Source organism: Globicephala melas, chromosome 19 (assembly GCF_963455315.2).
Source record: "Globicephala melas chromosome 19, mGloMel1.2, whole genome shotgun sequence".
NCBI lineage: Eukaryota > Metazoa > Chordata > Mammalia > Artiodactyla > Delphinidae > Globicephala > Globicephala melas.
Window position 1 is genome coordinate 61,828,550 of NC_083332.1, and position 15,615 is coordinate 61,844,164.

General features: G+C 63.7%; 1 protein-coding gene across 2 annotated transcripts; it reads right to left on the reverse strand.

Annotated features, from left to right (window-relative positions):
* Nucleotides 1-447: 447 nt before the first annotated feature.
* SNAI3 (snail family transcriptional repressor 3) lies at nt 448-8,651 on the reverse strand. Of its 2 annotated transcripts, XM_030849491.3 has the most exons (3): nt 8,576-8,651; nt 5,125-5,724; nt 448-3,311 (listed from the first exon to the last, which is right to left on the reverse strand). In XM_030849491.3, exons 1-3 carry the CDS (start codon nt 8,649-8,651, stop codon nt 3,133-3,135), a joined length of 855 nt encoding a protein of 284 aa, XP_030705351.2. In that variant the 3' UTR covers nt 448-3,132. The 2 variants fall into 2 exon arrangements, with proteins under 2 accessions (XP_030705351.2, XP_030705350.2); XM_030849490.3 differs by lacking the exon at nt 8,576-8,651 and having other exon boundaries at nt 5,125-5,861.
* Nucleotides 8,652-15,615: the final 6,964 nt, after the last annotated feature.

Here is a 15,615-nt window from a genome sequence, read left to right on the forward strand (position 1 = left end):
GTCCTGCCCTCACCCGGGCTGGTGTGAGGGATGGTTGCACCCCTCCTGATTCCCATCTGTGGGTGTTGGGAGAGGGCTCCAAAAACCCAGATCTTAAGCGAGCATCCCGGGTCAATGCTGCCGACCAGGCAAAGTCGTGAGGAATGAGGAACGGAGGGTGGGAAGCTGTGAGGCCTGAGTGGCCGGTGGGGACACGGCCCCACGGCGGGGACGAGGCATGCTGACTGCAGCCGCCCTCCTCGGAGGGGAACATCTCCCCCACTCGCTCCACGTCGACTCCCTGGCAGGTGCCCGGGCCTCTCTTCATCCCGCCTGCCAACCCACCCTCTGCCACCCCTGCCCTCCGCCAGCCCAGATATAAATATAAGAGCATTTTCCATGGGCCGGCACAGAAGGGCAAACATGGACTTTATTTAGGCCTGTGAAATTCCCTTCCTCCATCCCCAACAGGTGCCTCGCTTCATTTAGATATTGGTGCTCAGAAATAGAACACAATTTACAATATAGCTTCCTTCAGGCATCTGGATGCCATTAAAATAAAAAGCCCTCCAGTGCGATGGGCACAAACACGAGTGCGGTTGGAGCTTAGCCTTCGCCAGGGATGAGAGGCTCCCCAGCCCCGGGCTGCCCACCCTGCTCAGCAGAGGCCCAGGCATTCGGGAGACAGTGGAGGGATGTCCCTGGAGGGCAGAGGCCTGTTCCCACCCGCTGTGGGCCCCTGACCAGGGTAGCGGAGAGGAGGGGTCAGGCACCTGCACACTCGAGAGGGGCCGTCCGGGTGGGTCACAGTGCGTTTGGAGGATGCGTTTCTAGTAAGTCGGTCGTGGGCTCACTGCCCCCTTGAGCCTTTGTGGCCTGGGGGGAACGGCATTCCACTCTCCTCTCCATAAGTCCAAGTACTGGGACCCGCCAGGTTTCTCTAGGCAAACTGTGTGCTCTCATCAGCTGTTACAGGGTGAACGGTGCCCCCCATTCACATACTGAAGTCCTAACCTCCGAGTACCTCCGAATGCGGCCTCATCTGGAAACAGGGTCTTTGCGGATGTTGTCGGGATCATCAGGGTGGGTCCTCACCCAGTACGACTGGTGCCCTTATAAAAAGGGGAAATTTGGACACGGACACAGACACGCACACGTGAAGATGGAAGCAGAGAAGGGCGTGACGCTTCCGCGAGCCACAGAACATCAGAGGCGCCAGCAGATGCGGCAGCTGGGAGAGGCCTGGGGCAGATTCTCCCTCGGCCCCGGCAGGGACCAGCCCGGCCGGCCCCTCGGTCTCGGACTTCTGGCCTCCGGGGCTGTGGAGGAGTCTGTCTCTGTGGTCTGAGGCCCCCGCTCTGTGGGTTTGTTACGGCCGCCCCAGCGAACTGACACGTTAGCTAAGCCTCCCGGTCCCGCCGTGTGTCCCTCGGGGGAGGCTGATCCCTGTGGGGGGTGGCAGTGGGACTGGGAGTGCAAGCGTGGCTTCCTTGGAGAGGTTCTCTGTTCTGTGGGCAGGTAGATCAGTCTGCTCTAGGCTAGAGCAGCGGCTCTCCTGGGTGCTCAGTTTCATCAGGGTCGCCCTCGATCCAGGGAAGCCCAGTGTCAAGGTCAGTTTTCCTCTGGGATGTCCCCAGGCCCCCTCTGATTGCCGTTATCAAACCAGCCACCCAGGGACCTTCAGCCCCCGACTTCGGCATTAGGAGGGATCTGCGGGTGGGGACCCAGGGTTGGGGCTGCAGAGCTGGCAGCTGTGTGGGCCTGGTGAGCGCTCCCAGCATCCTGTCACACGGGGAGGAGGTCAGCAGGTCTGGTGGCTCAGGGCCGAGACGGGGCCTGTGCTGCTTGCCGTGCGGCACCATCCCGGGGGCAGGACCAAGGTGCCGAGCCCTGTCCCTTGGCTGGGGCCAGCCCTGCTGCAGGGAGGAGCAGGTGTCCCCTCCTGCACCGAGGATCCGGCCCTTCTCCGTTAGACTCAGGCCTCCTTCCTCCTTCCTAGACGCCACCCTCCGGGGTCTGGTGCAGACGACTCAGACACTGCTGAGAGGCAGGGCCAGCCCAGCGTGTGAGCGCCCGGGGCCTGGGGGTGAGGGGAGGTCACCTGTGAGAAGGAAGTGGGCTCTCAGCGTCTGAGTCGGTTTGGGGAGGTATGTGTCTTGGGTGGGGTCAGAGGTCGGCTGCTTGCTGGGCTGGGGGTGCTGCAGCCTCAGGAGAGGGCGTGCAGGAAGGAGGCCGGGGCGCTAGGTGAGGGGCCTAGTGCCTCGGGGAGGTGGCTGCAGTGACGACGCGTCCGTGGTGTTCAGTAGAGATGCTGCAGGTGCAGGGGGGACTCCCCTCTAAATTAGACCTCGGGGGGGGCATGAACGCCTGCCACAGACACGCGGCCTCGGTCCCCCTCTCGCACCCTCACCCCGCCGCTGGTCCTCGCTGTACTGTCCCCACGTCCGCTCCCTTCCTTCCAAGGGAAGGCGCCCTGCTCACCTGCTGCTCCCACCCGGTAAGGACCGCACAGCTCGAGGCCCTTCCCCCTCAGCTCCCCCCGCCCCGGTCTGGCCACAGGGTCCCGTTATCCAGGAGCCCGGCTGCCTCAGCAGAGGTTGTCCGAGCTCGGCCTCCTCTGCGGACCCAGGGGACTGGGTGAGCCTCATAGCCTCAGAGGATGTTGCAGCAGGAGTGCGGGCTCTTTATCGCCCCAGATCCACCCGCCGCGGGGCCTCCCTCGCTGCCCCATCCTCAGGACGGCCTAGTGAGGAGGGGAGGGTGTGTGCATGTCGCGTGTGTGCGCCTGTGCACGTGTGACATGAGACAGCTTGGCCCAGATGCCATCAAAGGCAGGTGGAGGGGAGCCTCCAGGTAGCTCTGCCCACGCAGGTGGCCCACACGGATGTGCTCGGCCCAAGTCAAACTGCCGGTCCGGAGTGGAGGGCATCCAGGGCAGCCCCGCTGTCAGCCTCACGTGGGGATCTTCCGTGCTGACGACTGGCTCCCGACCGGCTGTCACTGGGAGGAACAGAACCGGAACCAGAGCTCGCTGGAAACGGCGTGGACGAGGCTGTCAACCGGACGAGAGTCGTCCCCGGAGAGAAGTCCCTCACGTGGGCAGGGAAGGGCAGCGCCCTCCCAGGACGCCCAGCTCCGCGGCCCCTCCGCCTCTCAGGGGGCGCAGCAGCCGGACTCCTCGTGCCGCGCCAGGAGCGCCACGCGGGAGAAGGTCTTGGCGCAGCGCTTGCACTGGTATTTCTTGGTGTCCGAGTGCGTCTGCAGGTGGGCCCGCAGGTTGGAGCGGTCAGCGAAGGCCCTGCTGCAGTGAGGGCAGGTGTAGGGCTTCTCACCTGGGGGAGGGGAGGGCAACAGGTGAGCGACCGGCTGCAGCGGCCAGGACAGCCCTGCGGAGGGTGGCCGCTGGCTTGCAAGCGCATAGGCCGTCCCCCATCCCAAGGCTCCTGAGCCCTCACAGTGAGGCCGATGCCTTCCTCTGTGTCGCCCGCTCCCTCGGGGTCAGTGACGGGGGCCTTAGCACCTGCCCTCCGCTGAGGGGGTCGTGTGCTTGATAACCTGGGCGAGACCGCAGCAGCTAAAACACAGATCTTGGCTAAATGGCTCTTGGCTTCTGCTGGAGCTCCCCTGGGGCTCTCTGTCACCAGCCCTGGACGGAGCGGCACTGCAGGCCTCCTGGCAGCTGTACCCGCCCCCCGAAAGCCATGGTGGGAACCTTGAAGGCGGCTATACAAGGGCAGGAGCTCAGGACCAGTGAGGATTCCCGTGTCCTCCAGGCCACCTCCAATCAGGGCGACCAGGGATTTGGACAAAGTCCTTCTGTTGGGGCTTTGCCCTCCAGGCTGACCCCCCAAGTGTAAAAGAAAGCGTCAGTGAGAGTCATCTGTTCAGCTCTGCCTGTGTGGGAAGTCCTGCAGCCCTAGGGGCCCTGGGAGGCAGCAGCCTGTAGTCCCGCGGGGCCCAGAGCATCGCGTCCTGGCCGCCTGACTGTGCGCTGTGATGGGGCGCTCAGGGGACATCCTCGGCGAGCGGTCGGGGAAAACCAGGTGGATTTCCAGCCTGGAAAAAGGCTCCTGCAAAACCCTTCTATCGTGTGAGTCACAGAGCCGTGACTGAGGGTGAGGGAGGGTCCAGTTCCAGAGAGTGTTTGTTGGAAGTGCCCGGCCTGTTCCTGTCTCCCTTTCACCGCGTGCTTGACAAAGTCCTAGACTTAAGAGGAAGGCCTGGGGTGGGGTCCAGCTCAGCCCCTGGCTGCCCTTGGACAGAGCCGGCCCTTGCACTCTTTCTGGGCCGTAGTTTGTAATCTACAGAATGAAAGACCGCGAGCTCCCTGCCCAGTATCCCCCCTCCTGTCCCTGTCTCCTGTCCGCAGCTGCTCCTCTCTCCTGCATCGCCTGTGCTCTGTGACCACCCTCTCACCCAGGGACGGGATTGCTCCTGGGTAAACCGCAGCCCGTCAGACAGGCTGTGTGAGCCCTGGGGTCCTCACCCCCAAGCCAGGCCTTTCTGGCTACCCTCCTCCCCCGCTGCTCCAGAAGTGAGGAAGGCCACGGACTGTTTGAGAAGTCAGCCCCGCGGAAGCCCTGTGCATCCCACGCTTTGCCAGGTGTTACGAGTTGAATCGTGTCCCCCCAGAAAGATACATCCGTGTCCTAAACCTGGGTGCCTGTGAGTGTGACCTGATTTGGAGAGAGTCCTTGCAGATGTGATCAAGTTCAGTTTAAGTTGTACCGGAGCACGCGGGCCCTGAACCCAATGTGACTGGTGTCCTCATAACGAGAGGGAAATCTGGACACAGACACGGGAGAGGCCGTGTGAGGACAGAGGCAGAGACTGGAATGACATGGCCACAAGGAACACCTGGGGCCCCAGGAGCTGGCAGAGGTGGGAAGGGTCCCCCTCTCCAGATCTGGAGGGAGCCCGGCCCCGCGGCACCTTGATTCCAGACTTCCGGCTCTAGACTGTGAGCATTTCTGATGTTTTGAGCCCCCCGGGGTGTGGCTCTTTGTGCCACAGCCTCGGGACACCAGGAAAAAGACGCCCTGTGTGCCCATCCATCCTCTCGTTTATGAACCCAACCCCTCCCCTCCTTTGAGGCCCGGACCCCCCCGCCCCCCAGCCAGATCCCTCACGGGCCCTGGCGCCTACCTGTGTGGGTCCGGATGTGGCCCTGCAGCAGCCAGGGCCTGGAGAAGGCCTTGCCGCACACGGTGCAGAGGCAGGGCAGCGTGTGTGTGCGGATATGCATCTTGAGGGCGCCCAGGCTGCTGTACTCCTTGTCGCAGAACTTGCAGGTGAAGCAGCGTTGAGCCTGCAGGTGGCACTGCAGCTGCTGGTGCCTGGCCAGTGCGGCCGGCGTGCGGAAACCCACTGGGGTGCAGGGGGCCCGCTCGGCCCCCGGCAGGTGGCCCGGAGCCTGGGCCCCATCTGCGCCCAGGACCGGGGGCCAGCGCGTGGGCAGAGCCAGCAGCGGGGGCAGGCCGAGGTGCTTCAGGCTGTCTCTGAGAGGTGCGCCGAGGGCCCGGCCGGCCCGAGGGTCCGCCAGGCTGACTTCCAGGGGGTCTGGCCCCGACGCCCCCCGAGCTTCCTCGTTACACAGGAAGGTGGGGAGGGGCAGGGAGGCGTGGGCGACGACGGAGGTGAAGTCCCAGGGCCGGGGAGGGTCGCCAGGCGTGGACGGGGCCGCCTTGTCTGGGAGGACGAGGGGTACCACCAGCCCCCCGCAGGCAGAACAGGCGCCATTGGTTTCTAGAAGCGGGAAGGGGAGACAATGCACGGTGAAGCCTGAGTCCCAGCGCTGCGAGTTCGCCAACCCGCGTTCCTGGCCGAATCCCACCACTAGGCCATCCATAGCCCCGCGGGAAGGAAGAGAAGGTCTGACGAGCCAGGCGTGGGCTGCGGAAGTGGCGGCTGCAGCCTGAGAGCACAGCGTCCAAGCAGGAACCTCAGTTCCTCCTTACAAACAAGGGAAGAGAAGCATCTCACAGGGTCCCAGACGAGCCCTCAGGGGCCAAGGAAGGGTCCCCAGCCGCCCTCTCTGAGCCTCACCCGCCGCAGGGCCAGCTCGGAGCTGCACCCTGGGACCCCACGCAGCTTTAACTCACAGCTCATCAGCCTCCGGCCACCTCCCGACCGCCCCTCGCCCGCCGTGGCGTGCGTGTGCACAGCCTCCTGCAGACGCTCCCAGCTCAGGAGGGACTGTTTGTGGTGGTGTCCACTGCCTCCTGGCCCGGCCCGCCGTCAGGCTGTTGCTCCCATACGTGTGGGCCACCACGCCTCACGCCTGACCCAGACGGCAGAAGCCCCCAAAGTAAACATGTTAGCAAGAGTGAAGTTCTGCATTTCCCCAGAGACCCGATCTCCAGCCCTCAACCCATCTCTTATTTCATATGTGTTGAGATAAGTCTCTGGCCCCATTTCTATGTCCACACCAAGGCTTTGGGTTGAGAAGGACAACCCACAGAATGGGGGAAATGTTTGCAAATTAGGGATCTGATAAGGAATTGGTGTCAGAATATATAAAGAACCCTTGCGACTCAACAATAAAAAGACAAACGGTCCACTTTTCAAATGGCCAAGACTCTGAACAGACGTTTCTCCAAAGAAGATGTACACACAGCCCTTAAGCACAGGAAAAGTTGCACCACGTCATGAGCCACGAGGGAGATGCAGATTAAAGCCACAGTGAGGTACCACATCATACCCACTAGCATGGCTAGAATTAAACACAGGCCAATTACAAGTGTTGATGAGGATGCAGGGGAATGGGGAAGCCCCCACACTCCACTTTCTCCTGACCTCACCGTTTTCCACTCCAGTCTTCCCAATTATAAAATCAGCTTGCCAGGTTTCTGTCCTCCCAGAAATGGAGGCTGGACCAGCTAAGAGATGAAGTCCAAGGAATTTCTGGAGACAGCACTGGGGTGCCCGGAGAGTCTAGGACCCCCCACTCCACACAGAAGCTCCAGTAGGGGCCCTTGTATGGGAAAAAAGTCACCTTAAGGCTTTGAGGCTGAGCCACTACCCTGAGCCCAGGCATCACCTCAGAGCCTAACCCTGTCTAGGGGGCCAGTGCCGACTCCAGTGGGAGGGCAGGGGAGAGGCAGCCATATGCCGGGTGCTACTGCTAATAGCTTGAAATGCTTCCCCATAGCCCCTGGGTTAGCTAGATTTTTTTAATTCATTCTGCAGCTCAGATTCCTGGGAGAAGAGACTTAAGTTCCTTTCTGGCTTCAGGGGTTCCCTGGGGAGGCCTAAAAAGGCACTTATTTAAAAGTGACGAGTGGGGGACCCCAAATCCAGCATCTCTGGCCTATCTTGGGGTAACTGCCTGGCAGAAGGAGGATCGCCGTGGCCATTTGGCCCTCAGGAAGCTGGTGCTACAAGGAGGGGGGAGCACTGAGGGCCCTGAGGCTGTTCCCTGACAGTCACCGGACCTTGCTCGGCTGCCAGGATTTGCACGCTCAAAGGGGTTCGCTGTGTGACTGGAGTCCAAACAATAGTTTTTAAACGTTCAAAGCCACGACCCGTGTGAATTACATGTTCTGTCATACACGTATATCTGAAACAAGTTTCCTTCACCGCGAGCACTGCGCTCTGATGGCTTCTGTTCTTCTTTATTTTATAAAATTGCTGGTGGTGACTCATGAACTGGATTTCAAAATGTGGAGTTGATGATCCCGTTCCTAGAAGGTGCCCCCTGGTGGCAGCCCAGTCCCGGGGACCCACCAGCCTGGACTCCCTCCCCGCTCCCAGTCCTGAGAGGGCTAAAGGGCTCTGGACGGGCACCAACTGTGTGCCCTGGTCTCCGTAGCGTCGCTCCCCTGTCCCCCTCTAAGTCACTGAGCCATCCCCCAGAGGGTCCCCCCCCCAAGAAGCTGTGGAGCTGGGGGCGCCTCTGACCCCTCGAGAGAGGCCTTTGCCGCGGGACCTCTGCGTGTCCCTGACCCTGACAGGGAGTGGGAATGAGTGCACAGTCCTGGTTCCTGGGCACCTGTCTCCCCACCTGGGTAAGAACTGCAGCCCCTTAGCCCAGCCTGCCCTGGGCAACCTCCTCTGGGGTGAGGGAGGCGGGAGGGAAGGAAACCCCAGGAGGGGTGAGGAGGCATTGGAGGGGGCACAGCAGAACGCTGTGCGAGCTGGGCCCTGGCACCACAGGGCCCCTGGGTCACTCTGTCTGGCCTCTCTGCTCACCACCCAACCCAGGATGTTCTGGGGCGCTCTTGGAGAACAGCCTGGGCTCACTTCGTCTCTCTCTGCAATATCCGTGGGGCTCTCTCAAACGTCCTGCAGGAGGAAGATGGCCCTGGGGTCCCCTTTGCTGGGATGGGCATGCCGGGCCATAGCGGGAGAGCCCCAGAGTGACTGGGGGCCTGGAAACGTCTCTAAGTGGAGAGAAAATCCCCACCCAATCTGCCCGACGCGAGGCTGGGGTCCCTGAAGCGGATAAGACGCCCGCGGGCCACCTGTCTACCTCCAGCCTCGTGGTCTCGGGCCCCTCCTCCCGCCTGGGACAGGTGTTCCCGTTCCCGGGGTTCTCGCTCCTCCTGCCCCGCGGGAGTCGAGCCCTGGGCAGGGCAGGGGAGCCCGCAGCCCCTACCTCTCTGCCTCTCCAGCTGCCCGTAGTTAGGGACCCTGTGGCCGGAGTGCGTCTTCACCAGGAAGGAGCGCGGCATGGTGCCCTCCCGCGGGTCGCACTGTGCCTACGCCGGCGCCCGCGGGCAGCGCGGCCCACAGGTGCCGGGAGGGTCAGGTCATTAACACAGCGCGCCGCCTCGGCCAACCAGCGCGCCCCGCGGCCGGGGCGAGGCGGGGCCTCGGGGCGGGGCATCGGGCCACGCCCAGGACAGGTGCGCGGGCCGTAGGGGAGGGAGCGCGTGGCTGCGTGTCCACCCCACGGGACTTCCCTGGCGCGCACTGCGAGTCACGCCGCCCCCGGGGCCTGGCGCGCCCACTCGACGTGGACTGAAGGGCGGAGGTCAGGGCTGGGCGGAAGCCGAGTTGGGCTCAGTCCACCCTGGGGTGGGAGCCTGCGCCGAGCCCAGCCTTGGAGAGCCCTGCTCTAGCCTGTTACACCGGCCCCGCCTCCTGCGCAAACCCGCAGCGGTAGGTTTGATGAGCACCAGCCCTGAACCGGCTGACTGGCCAGAGTGGCGTCCAGGGGGTCGGCCGGCCTGGTGGAGGAGACCGTGCTTTCGGAGTTGGCCCCAGGCCTCCAGAAAGCTCATTTGTGGGAGAAAGGACACCGCTTGGCGTTCCGGAATTACCAGGGGTTCAGACAGGCGGTGTGGGAAGTGTAATCACAGAGGGCGGCGCATGTGCCCGCTGCTGCAGCCTGGGCTATGACCCGGGCAGCCTCACCTCCTTCAGTACCCTTTGGAGTCCTCGGTGCCTCCAAGAGCCAGCCTTGCCTGGGTGTCAGGTACCTTTTTTTTTTTTTTTTGCGGTACGCGGGCCTCTCACTGCTGTGGCGTCTCCCGTTGCGGAGCACAGGCTCCGGACGCGCAGGCTCAGCGGCCATGGCTCACGGGCCCAGCTGCTCCGCGGCATGTGGGATCTTCCCGGACCGGGGCACGAACCCGTGTCCCCTGCATCGGCAGGCGGACTCTCAACCACTGCGCCACCAGGGAAGCCCCAAATAAACAGACCGATTCTTTTTTTTTTTTTCTTTTCTGGTCCCTTTTGATGTGGACGTTTCATGAGTTCAGGGGTCAGTCTCTGTGTGGGGGGGTGGGGACACACTGCCAGGCTCCGGAGAGCCGCCAGGCGCTTCCATGTCTGTGCAGGAGGCCTGCCTTCAGAGGCCCAGGTGCCACGTGCAGCCTGGTGCTCTTTGCCAGTTGTGGGCCTGGAGACAAGGTGGAGGTGGTGGGGAGTCTGAGAGGAACCGCGGAGAGACGTGAGGAGGGAGGCCTGCGTCACACAGGGTCTTACGTGCCTTCAGTTTCGCGGGAGAGAAAACAGGCTCTGAGAAGTTACGAAGCTGTGGGATTGGGACCCGGGCAGGCACTTGCAGCCTCACAAGGGGCGTCTGCTGCTCGGTTAGGGCGCGCGGAAGGATAGACAGGTGGTGTGCAGGCGGGGGAAGGCGCGCGTCTCTCCCGCAGGCCGGGCCTGGCAACGTGTCGCCGTGCACGTGGCTGCCTCCTGCTGTTCACCTGTTCCGTGGCCTCCCAAGCTTACCCTGTGTACCTTCCCTTCCTTCTCCCCGTCCCAGACGTAGGTGACACTTGCAGATACCTGGGCCAGCCCTGCACCCACGCTGTCCTTCCTCGCCCAGCCACCCACGGTGTGGCCACTGGCCAGGATGACCTCCTTAACCCCCAGAGGGACACTCGTGTTCTCGAGGGGCGCTCATGCACTCCCGTGGAGAACCTGCTGATCTCATCCTGGAAACGCCCCAGGGATCCCAGGGGGCCTTAGAGCACCTCTGCGGTGGGGTGCTCCTTTCCGAGATGGCTGCCATAACCAGTGACCCTAAGGGAAGTTTGAGGTCCTTGTCAACTGCTCAGAACTGCCCTCCTGTGGTCATACAGACTCACTGTTGGGCTGTGACTCACAGGGTTGTGTCTGGGACAGACCAGGGTACCACTCACAGAGGAAAATCCGAGTGTCTGCCCTGTTCTCACCTGTGCAGCCCCAGGGAGGCGGGGGGCTGTCCCCACCTGCTCTGCGTCCCTCTGTCCTCAATACGACCGCCTTGCCTTGCAGCTAAGCCCCGCGCCTCGCTGTTGGAAACCAGCTCCCCCCCGCCGGCCTCCTGGAACCGGGCTCTCCACCAGAGCAGGACTTGCAGGGACCAAAGTCCACGCTTCCTGCAGAAACCCCAGGGTCTCCCCTTGACACTTGGCGACGTCGGCTTGTGGCCATCTGCCCGCCTGCCTCTATCAGACAGTGAACAAGCGGAGCCCAGGTAAGATTGTTACAATTTCTCTTATGTTGATATTTTCTTTCTTTCTTTAATTAATTTTTTTTGGCTGCATTGGGTCTTTGTTGCTGCACGCAGGGCTTTCTCTAGGTGTGACGAGGGGGGGCTACTCTTCGTTGCAGTGCGCGGACTTCTCATTGCGGTGGTCTCTCTTGTTGCGGAGCATGGGCTCTAGCACACGGGCTTCATAGTTGTGGCACGTGGGCTCAGTAGTTGTGGCTCGCGGGCTCTAGAGCGCAGGCTCAGTAGTTGTGGCGCACAGGCTTAGTTGCTCCGCGGCTTGTGGGATCTTCCCGGACCAGGGCTCGGACCCGTATCCCCTGCATTGGCAGGCGGATTCGTAACCGCCGCGCCACCAGGGAAGCCCCTCTTTCTTTTTGTGGGTGTGTTTTTGTGCTCTTTTTCTGGGCTTTATGTGGCGATGGTGCTTGGCTGTCCGCGTAGTGTGTACGTGTGCGCCTGTATCCTTTTGCGTCTGGTAGTTTTGTTTGTTTGTTTTTATACTGCAGGTTCTTATTAGTCATCAATTTTATACACATCGGTGTATACATGGTTTCTTTACTAATTGGGTTTCATGGCCCAGCAAGGACGCCCCTTCCCTGTTAGATGCAGCCCTAGGGCCTGCCAGGTGGGAACCGCCTTCCTTCCCTCACAGCACCTGCACAAGGTTGGGTCCGTGGCAGAGGCTCAGCAGTGCCTGCCGGACCAGATGGAAAAGCGTCAGGAGCCCCCGTGCAGTGCGGCCCAGGCACGCTCCCCCCTGGGGGTCTCTCGAGTATAGACACGTGGGTGAAGGTACAAAGGCCCCGTGGTGGGCCTGGCCCTGGGACTCGGAATAGCGCTCAGAGCTGGGCCTTGAAGCTGGCGCTCGGCCGTCCCAGGACTCAGGGGCCCCCGCTGTGGTGATAGTGCCCCCGCTGTCAGTGTGTGGTGTGTTTGCTGTGGGAGGGTGGGTGTGGCTGGACATCCGGCGTTGGAGCATCCCCGTTGCTGTCCACGGTCGTGGACCCAGTACTCCAGCTCCCAGCACGTGGTCAGATTGGTGGCCAGTGTGCCTTTGGTCACCCCCAGAACGGGGACTCACAACTGCTCACAGCTGCCTGTTCCCTCTTGGGTCCTGGTTGTTAGAGGTGATTTTGGTTCTTAAATGGGGGTTCAGGGAGGGGACGTTGACCCTTCCCACACAGCTGTGGCACACAGTGGAGTCCCAGACGCTGAGCCCGGGAAGGTGATCTGGGGGCTGAGGAGGGATATGCGTGTGTGCATGTGTGTCAGCCTCGGGTATGTGCGTGTGTGCAGGCCTGCGCCCTGGTGTGCACACGCACACGGTGTGCGCGCGTCTGTGTGTGCGTGTGAGGTCGCGGGAGCTGTCCGTGCGACACAGCGGTCAGGCTTCAGCGGGTGAGCCTGGCGCCTAGAGGGGAGGGTCTGTCGCTGCACAGCTCGGTTCCCAGCTCCGAACTCCACAGCGTCCTCCCGGAGCTTCTTCCCCGTCCGCATGTGGCCCTGGGCCCTCGTTCCCAGAAACTTGTTGGAGAGCCCGGAGGGTCACGGGCCGTGCAGCTCTTCTCCGGGACCGGAAGGGGCCTGATGTCCCCGGAGCTCCCGCCGGCACCTCCAGGTCAGGTCCCGGCCCCTGGCGGCGGGGTGGGAGCAGCACAGACACAGACCACGAACGCTGGGCGCGGAAGCTTTGCTGCCAGGGGTTGATTGTGCGCCGCTGGGCACGTGGCCTCAGGCCCACTTGTGTGGTGGCGCCTTTGGGCCTGTGGGTCCCTGCTGCCTTGTGGTGAGTGAGTTCAAGGATCCTTCCTGGGAGCGTGTTTCGCAGGTAGGTGTGGGGAGCCCCGGTGTGTGAGAGTCCAGAAGGAGGCGCCGCGGCCTGGGCGTCAGCACCGGGGGACCGCCGCCCGCCCGTCCGCTGTGTCCCGAGGGTGTGCCCTCCCTGCTGGACCGCAGGCCTCAGGCCCCGTGGCTGCCTGGGGGCTTGTCGAGGTGCGGCCCTGGGGCCCTCCATTGGTCCGAAGGGCTCAGAACCTCGTTCTTCCCCTGTGGAACGGGGGCAGCGAGCTAGTAGGAGGTGGCCCTGCGTCACAGGGACCCCGAGGCCCCACCCGAGGGGTGAGGGGTGGGCTTGGCCCTCTGCGGCAGGTGGACTCCCCACACCTCCCTGGACGAGGTAAATGGGGTAGACGCGCGTGTTCGCAGTTGGCTGCCAGGCCCCGGGCACACTTGTATTTCCTGAAGGCGGGGCTGCTCTGCAACCCCCGTGAGGGGCTGGGCCTTTCAGGAGGCCCCTCCGCTGGGGGCTGCATGGCCGCGCCTGGCCTCTCCGTCCACCCTTCTTTACTCAGAGCCCAGAGCTCGGAGGCGCGGCTCCTGCAAGACCCAGAGGTGACCCCTGTGGCCAGTCCTTGGGGGCCCTGAGGCTGGTGAAGAGAGCGGCCTGGGGCAGGCGCTCATGCTCTGGGCACCCTGCCTTCAGGAGTGCTGGCTGCCTGTCCCCTTCCTGATGGCCGAGGGCACAGGTTCCCAGGGACCTGGCGGCGCCGTCTAGGCGGCAGGGTGTGTGCGGACCCCCCAGGCCGTTGTGTGACTGGGGAGGTGAGGGTGTGCAGCCTCCCGTCAGGGACGCCCTGGAGTCGGTTGGGGTGCGGGCCTCCCACCTCCACCTCACTTTTCATGCAGACTCAGAGCGGCGTCCCGCGGGCTTCAGCCTGAGGTGTCCTCGCCGGACACTGCGGCGTCTGCCGCGACCCAGCTCCCACGCAGCCGCACACCGCGTTGGGGCTCGCTCCACTGCTCCGCCCTGGCATCCGTCCAGGACGCCGGGTCACTGAGCGGCCACGTGTCCGCGTGCCCAGGGCCCCGTGCGTCCTGGGCCCAGGGTGGAAGGGATGAGGTCAAGGCCACGTGTGGATGCTGCCCTGTGGCTCTTGGCCTCCGTGGCCTCTGGGGGCGCCTGGGGGGGGCTGAGCTTGGCAGGCGTCCTTGGGCGGGGGAAGGGACTAGCCACCAGCCTGTGCTGGTGTCCAGCAACTTTAAGACGCTCCTGGCTCCGCCCCCCCTGGGGCCCCACTGTGGCCAGGAGCCCTCGGTGATGTGGTGACGTGGTGGGCGCTGAGGCCTCCACAGGGTGAGGCGTGGGGACAGTCACTGGGCGTCACCTCCTTCAGGGCACCGGTGAGGACCTGCCGAGACGACCCTGAAACTGCGCCCAGGACTCTGTGGGCGCCGAGGGTCGTGACGGGCGTGTGAGAGTAGCACCGTCCTCCCCCAGGCGGTGGGCGGGCAGCGGACAGGCTTGGCTGGTGTCCAGGTGGTGGACAGACAGCTGGTACCAGCTGCGCTCTGAGGACTGGAGGGTTAGCTGGGGATGGGCGATGGGCCCGAGTGACAGCCCAGAACCGCAGCCGCTGCATGTCCCAGATGGGATGTGCTGGCGGTGCTGGGGGAAGAGGCAACGTGTCCTGGACAAGGGGAGGGCAGCCGGGTGCGGGGGAGGGTCATGGGGCAGTGAGGTGCTGAGCTGGGGGCGGGGGAAAGGAGACGGGGCGGCATCTCCACCTGGCATCTGGAGCCGGGCTGGCCCAGCGCTGCCACCACTGGCTCCAGGCCCCAGGGGACTGGCCGAGGCCACCCTGAAGCTCCCCTGGGTGCTGACGGGCCCTCATCCCTCTCCCCGCTCGGTGAGGCCCGGGAACGTGGCCTGGAGTTTGCAGTTGGGGGCCGTGTGCTGGCAGGCTGGTCGGCAGGGCAGGGCAGGAGGTGCACCTCCCTGGTGGCCGAGGTCCCAGCTCCCCCATCCTCCTGCAGGAGGGGGACTTCAGCCACATCCTTCCTTTCCCATTAGCCCTGAGGGAGGCTGAGGCTGGGCCCAGGTGGCCCCCCAGGGACCATGTCACGGGCCTCCTTCTGGAAGGCGGCAGAAAGGACAGGCTGGCAGGTGGCATCCTCGGCCGGTGGGGTCAGAGTGGTCAGAGGGGAGGGTGGGCCAGTGGCTCCTACGAAGGGTTCTAAAGCGGGGTAACGCACCCCAGGTCACAACTCTTCTCTCGTGGAGACTTTTGCTTGCCCAGCCCTGCCACGGTCGAGCTCACGAGATCCAGCTTCTCCATAGAGGAAGGGTCTGGAACACTGCGTGGGGGGCAGACACGGAGAGCGAGGCAGGGGCTTGGCCTTACCCTGATGACCTGCCACCTGGGCACAGCCCAGCAGGTGATTCTCGTCAGCTTTTAAAGGCCTGTGGCGACTGGGAACAGCAGGGGCCCGTGGCACTGATGGTGGCCCGAGACCACCGTCCCTGGGTAGATGTTTCAGAGGGCCAGGTGCCGGCCTGGGGGCTGAGGGCACACGCTGGGGCACCAGGCAGGCTGCCCGGGGAGGCAGAGGCACGCCTCGAGCCAGCAGTGGGGAGAGCGGCTGCGGCACGGGGACCGGGGTGGGGATAGTGGGGCTTCACCCCGATGGCATCCAAAAGGCCACCTGTAGGCCACCATGGCCACCTCTGGGCCCCAGCACCAGCCCCATTCAGACTACCCCGGCCGGGGAAGCTCAGGACGGTGCCCAGCCTGCCGGCCTCAGGTGGACCCCGTCCCAGGACGAGGAGGTGAGCGTCGCAGCCCAGCAAACCTTGGCCTGAGCTTGTTGCAGGGTAGGTGGCCAGGCCGGCAAGTGAGGGCACAGGTCGAGGGGAACAGGGTCCAGGGGGC